Source organism: Henckelia pumila, unplaced genomic scaffold (assembly GCF_033568475.1).
Source record: "Henckelia pumila isolate YLH828 unplaced genomic scaffold, ASM3356847v2 CTG_525:::fragment_3, whole genome shotgun sequence".
NCBI classification, from domain to species: Eukaryota; Viridiplantae; Streptophyta; class Magnoliopsida; order Lamiales; family Gesneriaceae; genus Henckelia; species Henckelia pumila.
Window position 1 is genome coordinate 4,952,973 of NW_027331857.1, and position 15,600 is coordinate 4,968,572.

Consider the following 15,600-nt stretch of genomic DNA (forward strand, 5'->3'; position numbering starts at 1 on the left):
GTATTTTTGGGGTCATTTCGTGATGAAAAAAATCCCATTGGGTCCTACTTTACATGATTTCCATATCCCACCCACACTCTATATGTTAGGATTGAAGATCGGATGTGTGTGTGGTTTTTTTTTTCTTCCAATATTCAAAAGGGAAAAAACAAAAAAGTTCTCCTACTTAAACCTTGACTGGGCCGTTTTAAACAAAATAACCTTGAGTGGGGCAAACGGTATGACACCATCCAGCCCACGTTTTGAGAACAATCTCCGTATAATCGTTGTCAGATAACTAAATTTTTGAACATATTCTAACAAAATTTCCTACTCTCGGTTTTCTCGACATACACGACACGTCCGAGAGTGGGGGCCTATGTATTGGAATATATTCCAATACTATGATGGATTACATCTAAAATTCCACTAGGTATAGATCCAATAATAAATGTCAACTGCCCCCAATGGGGTGTTCAAGTTGGTGAAGTAGGTGAACTCTTGACAACACCTTCTTGAATTAGCCTGTCACACAGGGCTTGCCTAGTGTGGTTTACCTGACTGGCGTAGTTTGCAGGCTATTGCGTTAGTTCGGGGGTTTACTCAAAGCGCACCGAAAGGTAGCAGCTGCGGGTTCCCACGTCACAAAAAAAAATAATAATAATAAATGTCAACTCCAAATATTTTTTAAGCCCAAACTTATTTAAGTATTATTTATATTTAATTCAAATAAACACTAAATTCTATAAAAACACATAAGCTCAAGCTCGTGAAACTCTCCGAATATCTATAAATAACTCAAGTCACCTCATTATTAAGATTAGGGCTGACATACCGTAGAGAAATACCGGAATTTTGGTATACCGTACCGAAATTTTTTTGATATACAGACATTTTTTCGGTATATCGAATTTTTTTCTGTATCTATACAGTATCAATATGGATTTTTTTTCGTACCAAAGTTTCGGAATTTTACTATCGATATCTGTATGATTTTTTTCATACCAATATTTGTAGTAAGGTATACCAAAAAATCACTCCTAATTAAGATACACATTTTTTCTAGCACTATAATGCTCTACTCTCGATTATTATTTCTTGATTAATCACTCATTTGAGCGTCGAAGTACCTTCGCAGAAAACCCTCCCGGCACCTCTGACTTTTTTTGTGACGTAAGAACAACCCATTGAAAATCTCGACAGAGAGCATACAAATAAATGTTGATACTCCAGATTTTACGGAAACAACGTGTTGGATACAAGTAATTTTTTACTACATCAACCTGATCTAAAGTAGATTGATTTTTAAGATATTATATATATGTGTGTGCGCTCTATATCTAAATGTCATGTGTTAACTGATGAGACCTTACTACTTAGTAATCCGACTTGCTGACGCCTGACGCCAATTAATTTTTTCGAAAATATCCGTGTCCTTAAATTGTTATTTATAAAAGATTTACCTAATAGGAACAAAAATTTAGTAAAATTGTTATGACTAAGTTCATAATTTGAGACAAGGTCCCTCATTAAGTTTTTATAATTATAATATTTCCAATAAACCAAATTAATTACAAAATAGACTATATAAACATGAAACGCGTATACCGCAACACTATTATTATTAAGATATATTATCATGATAATAACTGTATGCTTATGTTGGTATAACAAAAAATTTAATCGCAATTATAAATTTATTTATAATAATTTCTTTTCTTTTTTTAATCAAATTTCTACTCATTTCTAATAACCTTATTTTACTGATAAAAAACAAATAAAGATTTAAGAAAAAAAATATCATTATTTTACCCAAAAAAAATCATCATTATTTCCCAACTATATCACTGTTTTATAGCATATAATATAAATCAAATTAATTGTGATAAAATTCATTAAAATCCAACGAATTTTTTTTTAAAAGGACTATACTTATATATTTATATATAAAATAAAATAATATTATGTATGTGTGTGACGTTCAATTCCAAATGAACGGGGACACGTCATCAGTGACCACAGTCCACATTTTGGTTTATTTCAACATATCTTTACAGGCATTACCCAAATGATAGATCTAAGGGTCCTCATTTATCAATACATATGGGGTCCACTAAAAGATAATTAACCTCATATTTATTGGTAAATGTACACCGTTAGATCTATGTCAAGACTCTGGCTGGCATACCGTACCGAAATACCGGAATTTTGGCATACCGTACCGAATTTTTTTTAATATATAGAAATTTTTTCGGTATACCGAATTTTTTTCGGTATCTATACGGTATCAATATGGATTTTTTTTGTACCAATGTTTCGAAAAAAATTTTCATACCAATATTTGTAATAAGGTATACCGAAAAACCACCCCTAGTCAAGACAATATTTGTATATGTAAAATCTAACTTACCCCACATTTTAATGATTTATATATAATGTACGTACCACTATTTCTCGTTGACAAATGTTCCCATGCATGCAGGTTTTTTTTTAAGTAAGTATATATATATGTAATGTCAATCATTCAATCATTCATTACTATAAATTATAATAGAAGTGAAATCAATATGATTTCATTGACCCATTTACATTAAATTATTTTTACGTATATATGTAGGCTTGTGCGACACCTGAGTGAGTCACAATCTTAATTATGCATACATACACATATTATCTTGTGATCAAATCATGATATAATAAAAAAAAATAACAATAATTACAACACATATCATTTTAAACCATGCCATAAAAATAATTACTATGGCAAGTTGGCTACCGGAATCTCGTATTTTATTTCGGCCACATTTTATATTTAGTATTATATTTATCGATCGGAAGACAGCATAAGGGTCGTGTAAATTTGTAAGATATTTCTGAATTCATTATTCGTGAACCATACACTATTCAAATCTATTATATTGACAAGTGGCTTTAAATATAATTAATTATATATACAAATATTATATGTTGTCTAATCTACAAAACTACGACCATTTTCTTCCTAAAAAATTCTTAAGATATAAGGAGGCGGTTTGATTTTGAGCTCACCGCTAAGTGATAAAAATAAAACATAAAAAATATCTTAATTAATTAAATCTAATCACAATTCACACACTCTTATCTCCATATTACATGCATGATTGGTCATTCCTTGTTGTGATTGTTTCGTTTCTCATTTTTATATTATGCATTAATTTTTCATATCTTCAGCTTGTGTTTGGCTGACTTGATAGAAATATTAGGGATCAAATCAAATCAAATATCTTATATATTTTAATTTGTATATTTATTATTTTTCGCACATCAATCAAATCATTAAATTAACATTACAACATTATCATGATATATATATATATATATCTTTTACTTATATTCATAAATTATTGAAAATAACAAAACAACAATTTAATATCTTATTTCAAACATATTGTTGGTGTATTAGTTGTGTCTTACTCTCACATCAGTTGAGTAAATATCCTGAGAGTCCAATATATAGGCTTGGGTAACCTCTCCCCTTGAACTAGCTTTTTGGTGAGTTAGGTTCAAGCCTTCGGGGTATGTTGGTGTATTAGTTGTGTCCCAAATCGATTGAATAGATATTCTGATAGTCTAATATATAGACTTGGACAAACCTCTCTTTTTGAGTTAGCTTGGAATGAATTATGTCAAAATCTAATTTCTTAACAAATATCAATCAAATCAAACATATTCAACATTATATATTTCATATATTTTGCATCTATTATATTATTAATATGGAACAACACTGCATAATAATCACTTTATATATATACTCTATGGTGTGAAATTCGATACAAACTTATAATATACATGTGTGTGACAATAAAATATTTTGATTGGTGACCTATAAGGTGCATTCTAACTGGTTTGCATATAAATAGAGAAGGGTCTGATGAAATTAATGATAAATCAATGAACAAAACAACACAACACAAAAATGTCAACCATTACACAGTATGAGCAAAGATTCCTCACTCTTCCAACAACCAAGAGTACCGTAAAGATTATCCCACCCACCCACCTCTTAGAATCAGCTTCCGACGATGATTACCACCGCCACTTCCGCCGTTCCTCCGCCTCCATCACCACCTTCTTCAAATCACTTTTCTCCATCATATCGTTCCCCAGCTCCATTCTTCCTTCATGCCGATGGCTCAGTCTCCCGATTCAATACCATTCCGTCACCCCCGCACTCGGCCGGAAAGTCACGGGGACCCTCTTCGGGAACCGCCGCGGCAACGTCAGCTTCGCCGTCCAGGCAGATCTCACGTCCGAACCCTTTCTCCTGCTCGAGCTCGGGGTTTCGACTTCGGCCCTGGTGAAGAAAATGTCTTCTGGGGTCGTGCGGATTGCGCTCGAGTGCGAGAAAACCCACGGGCTGCCGCCGCAGAAGAGGCGGACGCTGGTGGCGGAGCCGGTGTGGACGATGTATTGTAATGGGAGGAACTGCGGGTACGCGGCGTCGAGGGTGTGCGGGCAGTCGGACTGGCACGTGCTGAGCAAAGTGAGGAGTGTGTCGGTGGGAGCTGGGGTGATTCCGGTGGTGGAGGATGGGCTGAAGAGCGGCGGAGCGTCGGAAGGGGAGTTGCTGTACATGAGGGCTCGTTTCGAGCGAGTGGTAGGGACGCGCGACTCCGAAGCTTTCTACATGCTGAATCCCGATGGAAACGGAGGACCTGAACTTAGCATATTTTTGCTCAGAATTTGATCGTAAATATTGTAAAATAAAAAAAATTTATGTAAGTAATAAAATAAATAATAATAATAATATATGGGTTGATTTGGATTTTCTAGGTTGTTTTGTGACTTTTGTCAATGGATAAAGATCATAGAGATCTATGTTCGACCTATGTATTCAGTTATATATGTTCGATTTACATGTATGTTGATGGAGCCAAATTTTTTATTCTTTTTTTAAAATCAAACTGAAATATCTTGTAAATAATAGCAATGAAAGAAATATACATTAATTAATCAAATATTAAGAAATTAAATACATTTTCGCAACATTTACGCAACATCTATTTTTACGGCAAGCTAATTGCTCGATTTCAAAGGAGTGATAACGAAAAAAAAAATTAAAAATCTGTGGCTATTTAATTGGACACATCATTAAGCTTGACCATGCACTTGGGTACATCCAGTGCTTCACTCACTGAAAATATTAAAAATTATATAATTTATTTTTTTGAAGTATATAAATATATTATATTGTTCTTGCCACTCATGTTGTTTTCTCACCAATAATCAACGCCATGCGAACTACGATTTACTCTAAAGCTCTTTAACATGGTCTAGCTAGGCGAAGTGATTATCAATTTTGATAATCTCAGTCAAATTTTAAGTACATTATATAAAAATGTAATAATCAACAGTAATCTAATTTGACTAATTAAGTGTGAGTTATTGTAAATTCAAATAAGATTTTAGAATTAACTAAAACTTAAGTTTGAATCATTTAAAATAAAAATCAAGATTCTACATATTTTAGAATTCAGGCGTTTGTATGATTTTCAGATCACACAGTTCAAATAACTATGTATTTAGCTCTCTTAAATTTTTCAAAAATTCAAATTTTCTTGTCTCTTTACTGTTTAATTTATACATTTATATGTAACAGGTGCATGATATTTGTTTAAATATTATAACGAATTCATGATATGCCAACAAAAATATATTTTCTGATATTAATTAATAATCAAAATCTATGGTACTTTTCTATTCAAACAATTTCCAATTTCTTCTCTTTTTGTTTAGTTTATTTTTTTTTTCAAAAAAATAAAATAAAATAAGGCCAGCTAGTTATTTAAATACATGACCATGTGAAGTTGGTTGCAGAAAATGTGAGGTGTTATAATTATTTTGATTAATCAGCTTAACGTTTTGCAAAAGTGACAAGTAGTATGTATTGCGAGTATTTAAGATCAAGAAAATCAATATGCAAGTCGAACTCAGTATAACAATCAATTTTATATTTCAGGATCAAACCAGTACACTCACTCAAATTTGTCTCAAGAAGCTCACCAAACCCAAAAACATCCACAATTTAATCGATCCACCTGGTTTTTTTTAGCAACTTCATCTATATTTCTTGCCAATGCAAGCATTTACACAGATAATAATTTAACACCAAACCATAATAAACTTCAATAATCACAAACTCATCTGGCATGACAACCAAATCAAAGAATTTAATCTGTCTCTTGCCCTTGAACTACAATCTTCAAAATATGCTGCAAGTACCCACGAAGTTGAAGGCGACTCGAAGAAATCAACAGATGACAAACCATTACAAATGTTTCAAAGGCAGATACCAAAATATAAGAATCGGAATCCAGGCGTAATGTGACCTCATAAAATCAGGTTGCGCTGGAAGTATGGAAAGAAAGGAAACAAGATCTGCAAATGGTAGAGAGAAAGTACTTGGGGAGCAATGAAGTTCTAGAAGAGATCGACTTTTCTTTTGTACATGTCCTGCTTCCATTTAGGTAACTTATAGAATGCGTCTTTCGTCATTTCCAGTATGAATTGGAATTCTTTGTCAGAGAGATAAGCCTGAAATGAATCATTACAATCAGAGTGAATTATTCTGACGTGGGATAGATAACATGATAGCAAGCTACAAACCTCTCTCCTCTTATAATCAATTCCAGTCACAGGGTTGTCGGATTTAGCTTTGAGCTGTTCGTAACTAAATGTGCTCTGACTGGTTTCAGTGTTGGTTTTTTCCTGGTCAATCTCAGGCTTTGATCCTGAATCCTCCCCATTTGTCTCCGTGATAGGTTCAAATGTTTCAGATTCCTTGACTTCCACAACTTCTTTGGAATCTTCAATCTGAGGAGAATCTTCAAGCGTTGCTGCAGCTGCAAGAATGATGCTATTTTGGTCAAAGAACTAAAGTTGGCTAATGATAAAGTCTATTTACGCATTAGAAGGGCCGGATATAAAACCATGAGGACTAGTCTCTGCAGCTGGACTTCTATTCGAGCGGGAAGGAGAAACGTCTTCTTTCTTTTCAGCAGTCAAAACAGATGATAAAGCAGCCACTGCAGCTGCTCTCTGTGAACCCCCACTTGCTCCCCTGGGCTTTGAGACCAAACCAGCTTTCGGAGATGGAGTGGATTTAAATGCCGAGTTCAAAGCAGCTAATGCTGAAGCTCTTTGAGTTGGTCCCCCCTGATTTGAACCATTGGCCTTCTCCTGATATGCATGGAAAAAACAAAAAAAAGCAAATGACAATAGGAAACAAATATATGTCAAAAAAATTCCTCGGATCAAAGTTTTACCTCCACAGCATGGCCAGCACCAAAGAGTAACATGACCTTCTTTTGGAATGAGTTTCCATGCACCTGTAGGCAAATGCACATGTATCGTTTGTCAATACAGACATATAACATTAGGAGAAGGGTTTATACCAACGGAAATGATTGAGATGAAGCAAGCCAATTAACAAATTTCAGAGAAGATATCAAAAGGTAAAATTTTGGGTTAGGATTTGAGACACATCCCCACGTCTGTGGAAGCTTAACAAGAAATTAATCAAAACCAGAATAACATCACGAAAACATCCAACTGAAAATAGCCATCTATGACATACGCTAGCTTTTGCAGGATCCCAAGAAAAATACGAGGTAAAGAAGCATGGCTCGTTTCCTTCTGTTACTTTGTACAATGGAACATTTGGAGACAACCCCTCCAAGGTAGAAGCCATGTCAAGATATTTCTGCGGCATGCTTCAAGTAGTCAATAAAGCACAGATAGGAGATGCAACTTTACTAGTTTAAAATCATGGCGTCCAGTACCTGTCCGATTTCAAAAGCATTTTGCCTCTCTTTTGGGTCCACGGACTGACCAATCCATACAAAGACTTCGGCATGTGTGTCGAGTATTAATATATCCTCGGTTAAGAGGTCATCTTGAGAGAAGTTGTATATTTCTTCAACCTAGATAACAATAATAATTTAGAAAGCCAAGTATTTATAGCTTAATGGAACTTCTTAGCCAATTTTTGTTAACGGTATATACCTCAAACTTTCCTGTGTGTCCACACAGCAGCATGTGCATGAGAAAAAAATGTCACAACAAGCCAAGAGTTGTTATTTCTACATTCTAGATATTGACATAAAGAAACAGATCAAGCAAGGAGAGAAAAATCATCACATCAAAGAAAATTGCTACCTTTATTGATGGAGAACCCAAATAAATGGGGATCTCTGACAACCTCCGAGGATAGCTTCTTGCTAGTGTAACTTTGTTTTCCTCCAAGAGCAAACCAAAAGGATGAGTTTTCAGTTCCTTCTTTAGCGTGTTTGGTGACTGAACCAGGCTGAGTTAATCAAGGTAATGCAGTTGTCAATTGCAATGTAAGATTCCATAGATACTTTTACATGTCTAAAAAAGGACCCTTAGTAATGACATCTTCTTGCAAATTGAGTTCATCTCACAAATATGGAGAATTAAGAAACTGGTTCAAATAATAGCTGTGAAAAATCGGATATTGTAGTCCTATTATCACATATTTGATGTTTGCACTTCACGGATAATTTCGTTGCCCACAGCACGACATTATACATATGACAAGAAGTTGCGACATCCACAATTGAAATCATCCATGGAATCAAGAACTTTTTGCTCAAATTAATCAACAAATCGAGATCTTTATGCCTGCACTTCATTCAAAGACATTGTAATACAACTTGTTTTTTACCAACCATCCAACACATAGTACTCGATGGAACTGAGTCTGTTCCAGGATACTTATCATCTAGTTGCCTCAACTATTGAAATACATGTTTAGCATAAATGCATTCTGGAGAGAGATTGTACATAAAAGAATAAATGGAAACAAGCCAGGATTTCTGATGCAGAACATAAATACAGAGAGATTTGAAATTTAATAAATGTGATAATCATAATCTTATATTTGTTTTGGTGGTTGTTAATTGACGAAAACTCCTATACATTGGCCTTTGAAACAAATATATGACAGATTTTGATTAATAGTATTGCTGAGAATTTATCTTCCTCCTCTTCTCTGCGACCCGCTTTTCTCTCTTCCTCCTCTTCTGTGCGACACCCCGCCCCACCCCACCCACCGTCTTTTTTGCTTTCCCTTTTCTCTCATCTCTCCTCATATCCTCCTCATTCTTCTTCCTAACACTCTTACTTTATCCTACATTCCCCATTCTCTTCTCAATTTTCCTGGATCACGTGCATGGAAGTCACTCTTCTTATTTCAGTTGGTGTCAACACCAACAAGCTTGATGATAATTCAATGTATATATAGATCATTTTTAACAAGATACATGAGATAGGATGAAGTTTTCTTCACAAACTTCATACCTTCAGAAATTCTGCGACTTTGGCTGCTAGGTTTTGCTGTTCAAAAGTGCTTTGATTGCCATGCCAACTAAAAAAAGAAGATCCAGATTGCAGCAGAAAACATTCATTTGAGTTCAATGATGTTGCCACCTGAGAAAATAACCAAATGAGATTTATAGCATCATAGATATAACCCAAATATACAACAGTTCCGATTTCATACACCTAAAATAAAATAACTAGGATAATAAGCTTCTCAACTTGGATGTCCCAAAACCTAAATCCTATGAGCAAACTCTTTGAAACAGAAAAGCCTCAAAAGTACAAAGCATCAAGTATAAACATGTCAATGGACATACAGCTTCAACTTGAATGACTTGGTTATTATGCAAAGAAGTTCTTGATATACGCATGAGCGCAACACCATCAGCAGTGTATGTTTCATCGTTCAAACCTTTGTCAGCAATATAGTTCTTGTAACCTGAGCTTATCCCACCCTAATAAAACAAGTTGCGATTATTAGAGAAAAATTCATTGATTCACTATCATGTGATTACAAGTTACTTCTTTTTCTCCCTTTTATTCTCAATATCCAAAGGCATACCTTGAGGACCACCATAGGCTGGAAAATGGCAACAAACTGAGGCGGCTCTTTCCCTTGAAATATCTGACCCTGCACCGGTCTTCCTTTCAGGGAGTTATACATTGTGCTGGACAATCTATCAACGAGCTTTTGATCCCCCTGTATATAGGGGACCAGTTTTTAATAGTGACTAAATGACAAAATGATTGCAAATGGAAACTATACAAAATTCAAAGTTCTTAGCCTCCAGATGTCAGAAAAGTACAAGCAGCAGGCATGTTTTAAGCTCATACAGGCTCAGTGAAATCGCAAGATACAACAACCCGCCCCACACAAACTAATAATAATAAACAGGTCACAGGTGTATATGAAGTGTAAAGGTCAATGGTGATGAATATCCAATCATCGGGAAAGGGATAAAGATAAAGATAAAAATCTCATAGCCAAAAGCGGAGAGCACATATAACATAAAACCTGATGTGCACTATTTGATTTCATAGAGACAGAACCAAACCCATCAAACATAAGCAAATAACTTTCTTACAATTAGGGATAGATTGTCTAAACTATTTAACACACAACACTTTATGGTACCTCAGTGCTGTCTTTTCCAATCCAAGAACACAAGTAGTAATCTTCCTTTCTTTCAGAAGAATGGTACGTATAGAGCACAATATAGCAATCCCCACTGTAAAATTTACCAATGTCTTCGTTGGGCAAAAGATTTTTGACCCCTCCATTTATGTGCCAAACCTAAAAATAAACAAAAGTTAAAACTCCAAGTAAACCTATATAATAGCATCTATATCTTAGTCAATTCCAGATGAACTATAAAAGAAAAGAAGGGAATGGACCTCTATCTTTCCACCTCCTTCAAGCAGTGGAGGGACTTCCTCATTGACTGGAGTACTTTTGCTTGTTCCCTTTGTGGAGGCACCTTGTTGCTTCAACAAAGCTGAAAAAATGGTAAAATATTTCATTACTTAAAAGACATGTAGAGCAAATATATCTGCAAAAAAAAAAAAGGGAAAAAGACACACCTGCTACTTTTCCTCTTCCCTCCTCAGCCACAGAAGGTGCTGATCCCAGAGGCCATGAATCAAAGTTGGATTTGAATGCAAGTGTCTCATGGCCTTGGATAAGCCGATATATATGAGTTGCTTTCGGTCTATTTTGGCTAGCCAAAAAATCCTGGAACATCATTTGGCTTTGAAAATCCATATATTATGTAGTGTACAGATAAAAATTCATCATCTTTACCTCTGCAGCTTGAATAGCAGCTTTCCTCTCATCAACTTGAGTCAACCGGCCAACCCAAATAAATACTTCAGAACCACAATCCAACAAATAGCAATTATTGTTTTCTAGAACTGACTTTGAAAGTTCACCATCAACTGTCTTGAGTTGACCAGAAATAATGCTGTTAAGAAAGGCAACGAAAGCACGAGTTAATTACGGTCACATAAATGTTGTTGCCTCTTACTTTATAAATCCGATTGATCCATCAAAATTGTAAAAAAAATGCTCAATTTCACGTCATCAAAAACTTGACTTTTTATGCTATCCATTGCTAACAGATTTAGCAATCACCATAGAAACCTATAATGACCGATGGCTAATTGCCTAATTCAGAGAGAAAATGATCAGATGTAGAAAAATAACAACCTAAAAAGCTTGGCAGAAGTTTTCTCAGGAATAATATCGTCTTCAGTAGCAACCTTTTTAGCAATTGGAGCAAACCCGCCAAAGAGAACCCAGAATTCACCAGAATCTGATTCAGCTTGTAATTTTCCATCATCTGGAGTGGAGAATCACATTTAGAGACGATTTAATGCAACACCACGTCAAAACACAACAAAGTAACATAAAACACCAAATAAAAACCGTGAAAGGAGTGTTTGTACCGATGATGGCAACATCACACTTCCCTTCATGATATTTGTCCTTCAAAAACTGAATCACTTCCAACGCTTTGGCTCTCTCCTGAATATTGGAGTTTGCACCATTGAATTGATATATCTTGCTTTCCGTGTCAAGAATAAAGACATCGTCATGATTCAGGGAGGACCGGGAGAAGGGAACCTACATGTTATAGGAACAACATTATTTTACTTCCTGTTGATATTATCAATTCTATGGTACATTGGATGTTACTCCACCTGCTTCAATCTCACAACTCTTTTTCCTCTACAAATATACAACCGCGTTTCAAACTCTTCTTCTTCTGGTTTTTTAAATCCAGATGCAACACCACCCTCCAACGGTATGATGCATGGCTTGAAATATGACAAGAATTTATCAGACTCATGCCCTTGTATTTCTCTGTATTGCACAGCCCGACCACCCAGAACAGCATCAAGTTCAACAGTTTTGATAGCTGCAGTTCCAGCTTCATCCTAAAAATAAACATGGAACTTCGAGTTACATGATTGACTCCATTAAAGTGCTCCTACTACCAAGAAGAATGAGTTTGAACCTGGCTAGTATCCTTTCCAAGCCAGAAATGTATGTCATAAAGAAAAGCACCTCCTTTACCAGCGCTTGTCTATATGTAAGACAGAGGAAAACAATTAATTTAACATAAATCTGACACATGGAGCCTAAGTTTCTCTACTTCTAAATCAAGTACAGCCAAATGGAAATTTGGAAAATTCAACTCATAACTACAGAGCAGAGAAACAACCGAGCACCTGTAGAACAATATAAGAATCGCCCGAGTAGAATTTACCAAAATTAGATTTAGGCCAAGGAACAGGTTGGAAGTTCTCAATCCTCCAGATCTCAGTCCCTCTGAAACAAATTAAGTCTAACAAAAATAGTAGAAAACTTCAAGCTGAAAAAACACGTGCAAATAAATAAATGTGATGAAATATGTATTTCTACAGAAATCATAAGGTGCAACAATATAATCGGTTAGTGGATACATTCTCTGACCCGCTCCCTGAAATGCAGGTTCCAGAGCTTTTGCTGAGCTAGACATTTTGGTTTATCCTGCCCACTGCTAAAGATTGTGATGCAGAGAAAAGATTTTTCCAGATATGTATTTCACTTCCCCAAAATAAATTGCTGGAATAAAACAATAACAAGAAAGTTATAACTTATTAGCAAGAATGGTTTCAAAAATGCGTACTCCACAGTGATTGTTGCATCAATATTATAACAGCTCCATGGAGGAGAATATTATGACAAAATGCTACCATCCACAAGAATAGGAAATCAAACAAGAAAGGACTGTTCAAATCACAACCCATAAAATCTGAATTAATCCTTTGTGAAGAAAAAATCAACAGTAGCAGGTATCTTTTGTATTCTGAGACAAAAGTGTTCCGACTGGAGTAATCCTCAACCACCCATCATTGCATGCATGAAATACTTGTTTCTTTCATGTAATCCTTTTGGCTAGTCATTTCCACAAGGTTTTATTCTCTCTCTTCAGAAGAAATTATAGGTATGAATATGAGGCAAGATTCCGATGCAGAACCACAAATATCTGTTTTGAACCATTTTGAGGATTTTTCTATGCTACATGGGGTGAAATAGCGTGGCAAAATTTCAACCATAGTTTGAACATATTCTTTTACCCAAATTAACTTGAATATAATCTCTTATGTATATGTAATAGAAGCCCTTGAAACACATCATCTGGAACAGACCAAGGTTCCCAAAATAACTGATGACCAGATATTCTTCGATTTTCTACTATTGCAGTCTTGGAGACCAATTTCACTCATTTTCAAGTTATCAAATAACACCTCTGATCGTGAAGAAAAAAGAAGCATCACTTACCAGAAAGTTCAAGACCCCATAGGAACTGCTTAATATCATAAGATTCATTGATGGGCAAGAATATTACAAAAATAATAAGAAACCTGAAATCCTTATGCTACCTTCTTGGGGATTTATGGGCGATAAGAATCGGCAGATCAATATGCCTCTCTCTGTATTTTAACTCTCCTAGGGTGCAACCTTCCTAACACTGAGCTCCTCTCTCTCCCCCTCAAATTCTAATCTCAAAAAGGCTTCATATCTCCTATCCTACTCATATGCATTTCAGCTTTTGCGACTGTGGGTGCCTCCAAACGATGAATCTTAAATGTCGCAAATTCCAACTTTCAGTCCATTAAAGAGCCACAACATGAGAATCAAAACAAATCTGATCATCAAAACCAGCTCTTGGAACACACGTGTGATGATTCATAAACCTTCGCAGCTAGATGACCAAATTACTCAAAAATCAAAATTTCCATACTTCAAACGCTAAAAATGGAAACTTGAATACATCATTGGAGTCCATTTTTCAATCGCTCTCTTTTCGACATTAAGAGAACACGAAAGCATTGGACAAAGCAAAGATCATCCCTTTCTTGAGTTTTTCAGCATCATACTAAGGATCATAGAAATGTACATATTTATCAAATCAGATTAATCAAGAATAGTTTAACGAATGCTAGAGCAAAGCAATCTTCCAAACAACCAAACATAACAGTTCAGATCACGAGAAATAAATCAAATGATCACACCACAACATAAAATAAATATATCAAATAAACGAATGAAGAAGATCGATAAGGCAACCGCGTAAGAAATATCAATTGACAAACCTTTGCAAGATCTCCAAAATCCTTTCTTTCTTGAAAAATTTATGAAAAGCAGAGAAGAAGATTGGTTTCCTTGAAAAGAGAGATTTCAAGGAAAAAGGGAAAAAGGTTTAAAGGGAGGAGCGAACAGTCTGCAGAGCTGGCTAATACAAAAAAGTTGGGCAAAGGCAAAAAATTATTACAAGAGAAAAAGGGAAATCAATAATTGCTCCATTGTACTGTCTCACAATATATCTGTCATAATTTCTGTTTTCATTTAATTTTATTTGTATGATTTTCGAGTTTTTTTTAATAAAATAAAATTTATTTTATTTCTACTTCGTGTTTGCTTTTTACTTGTCACGAGTTTCTTGATTTGATATTTATTTTTTGGAAAAAATTGATGAAAATGGTAAGTATTCATTGATATTTATTATGTATTTTCGTTTTATCTAATATTTGTCTCCATTTTACAAGTTTATGGAGTTATTAATTATTATATTATCCTTATATATGTATTTATCATTCATATATTATATATCATTTATGGTCTTGTGTGTTGAACCAAATGGAACATTTCGTTTAAAAATATATATATATTTAAAAACCCCTAATGCTTAATCATTGGCACTTTCTCAAGGTTAATATTAATATATGTGTATTGACAAACTTTATAGAGACGTCATTCAATTAGAGCTAGAGGTAGTTCTATTTGATTCGAAGCACATAATGATATATGATATATAGATGATAAATTCATATATATATATTTGCAAAAAAAAAAATTCATATATATATATGACTAATATAATAATTTCTACCTATATACATAGATATAGATATAAAGGTCACGTTATATTTACACGTTATAGAAAATAAGTCTTGTTCTTTTAAGGCCAAGTTAATTGTTGATGGTGATATATATTTGTTAAAACAATTTTTTTTAATAACGTCCTAAATATGATTATATTAGCAGTGAAATGTTATAATCCAACAACTAACTCATAATGACGATGAAGACCTCATCGAACTTGCTATTCTTGGTGCATCGATTGACGATGAAGACCTCATCGACAAAATTCTGGACAATCTTGGCGAAGAATACAAAGAACTTGTTCG

At 34.6% G+C, this 15,600-nt stretch overlaps 2 protein-coding genes across 2 annotated transcripts; one reads left to right on the forward strand and one right to left on the reverse strand.

Moving 5' to 3' along the window:
• The first annotated feature begins 3,937 nt into the window (after positions 1–3,937).
• LOC140873138 (protein MIZU-KUSSEI 1-like) lies at positions 3,938–4,782 on the forward strand. Its single transcript, XM_073276119.1, has one exon. It carries the CDS (start codon positions 3,938–3,940, stop codon positions 4,706–4,708), a length of 771 nt encoding a protein of 256 aa, XP_073132220.1. The 3' UTR covers positions 4,709–4,782.
• A 1,157-nt stretch (positions 4,783–5,939) lies between these two features.
• Positions 5,940–14,669, reverse strand: LOC140873023 (villin-3-like). Its single transcript, XM_073275986.1, has 22 exons — positions 14,506–14,669; positions 12,829–12,970; positions 12,595–12,694; positions 12,381–12,449; positions 12,064–12,300; positions 11,809–11,986; positions 11,570–11,702; positions 11,165–11,324; positions 10,945–11,095; positions 10,759–10,859; positions 10,499–10,657; positions 9,926–10,063; positions 9,681–9,818; positions 9,343–9,471; positions 8,179–8,326; positions 8,026–8,036; positions 7,803–7,943; positions 7,598–7,723; positions 7,287–7,349; positions 6,951–7,200; positions 6,628–6,863; positions 5,940–6,555 (listed from the first exon to the last, which is right to left on the reverse strand). The coding sequence occupies exons 2-22, from the start codon at positions 12,882–12,884 to the stop codon at positions 6,442–6,444; spliced, it is 2,838 nt and encodes a 945-aa protein (XP_073132087.1). The 5' UTR covers positions 12,885–12,970; positions 14,506–14,669; the 3' UTR covers positions 5,940–6,441.
• Between the last annotated feature and the right edge of the window lie 931 nt (positions 14,670–15,600).

What these genes read in the sequence shown, in the direction of transcription:
- LOC140873138 (XM_073276119.1), top strand. Translation starts at nt 3,938, where the DNA reads ATGTCAACCATTACACAGTATGAGCAAAGATTCCTCACTCTTCCAACA.
- LOC140873023 (XM_073275986.1), bottom strand. Translation starts at nt 12,884, where the DNA reads ATGTCTAGCTCAGCAAAAGCTCTGGAACCTGCATTTCAGGGAGCGGGT. An exon ending in TTGGAAAAGACAGCACTGAG is followed by an intron (nt 10,064 to 10,498) that starts GTACCATAAAGT and finishes CCCTATATACAG; the next exon opens with GGGGATCAAAAGCTCGTTGA. An exon ending in ATGCTTTTGAAATCGGACAG is followed by an intron (nt 7,724 to 7,802) that starts GTACTGGACGCC and finishes AGCATGCCGCAG; the next exon opens with AAATATCTTGACATGGCTTC.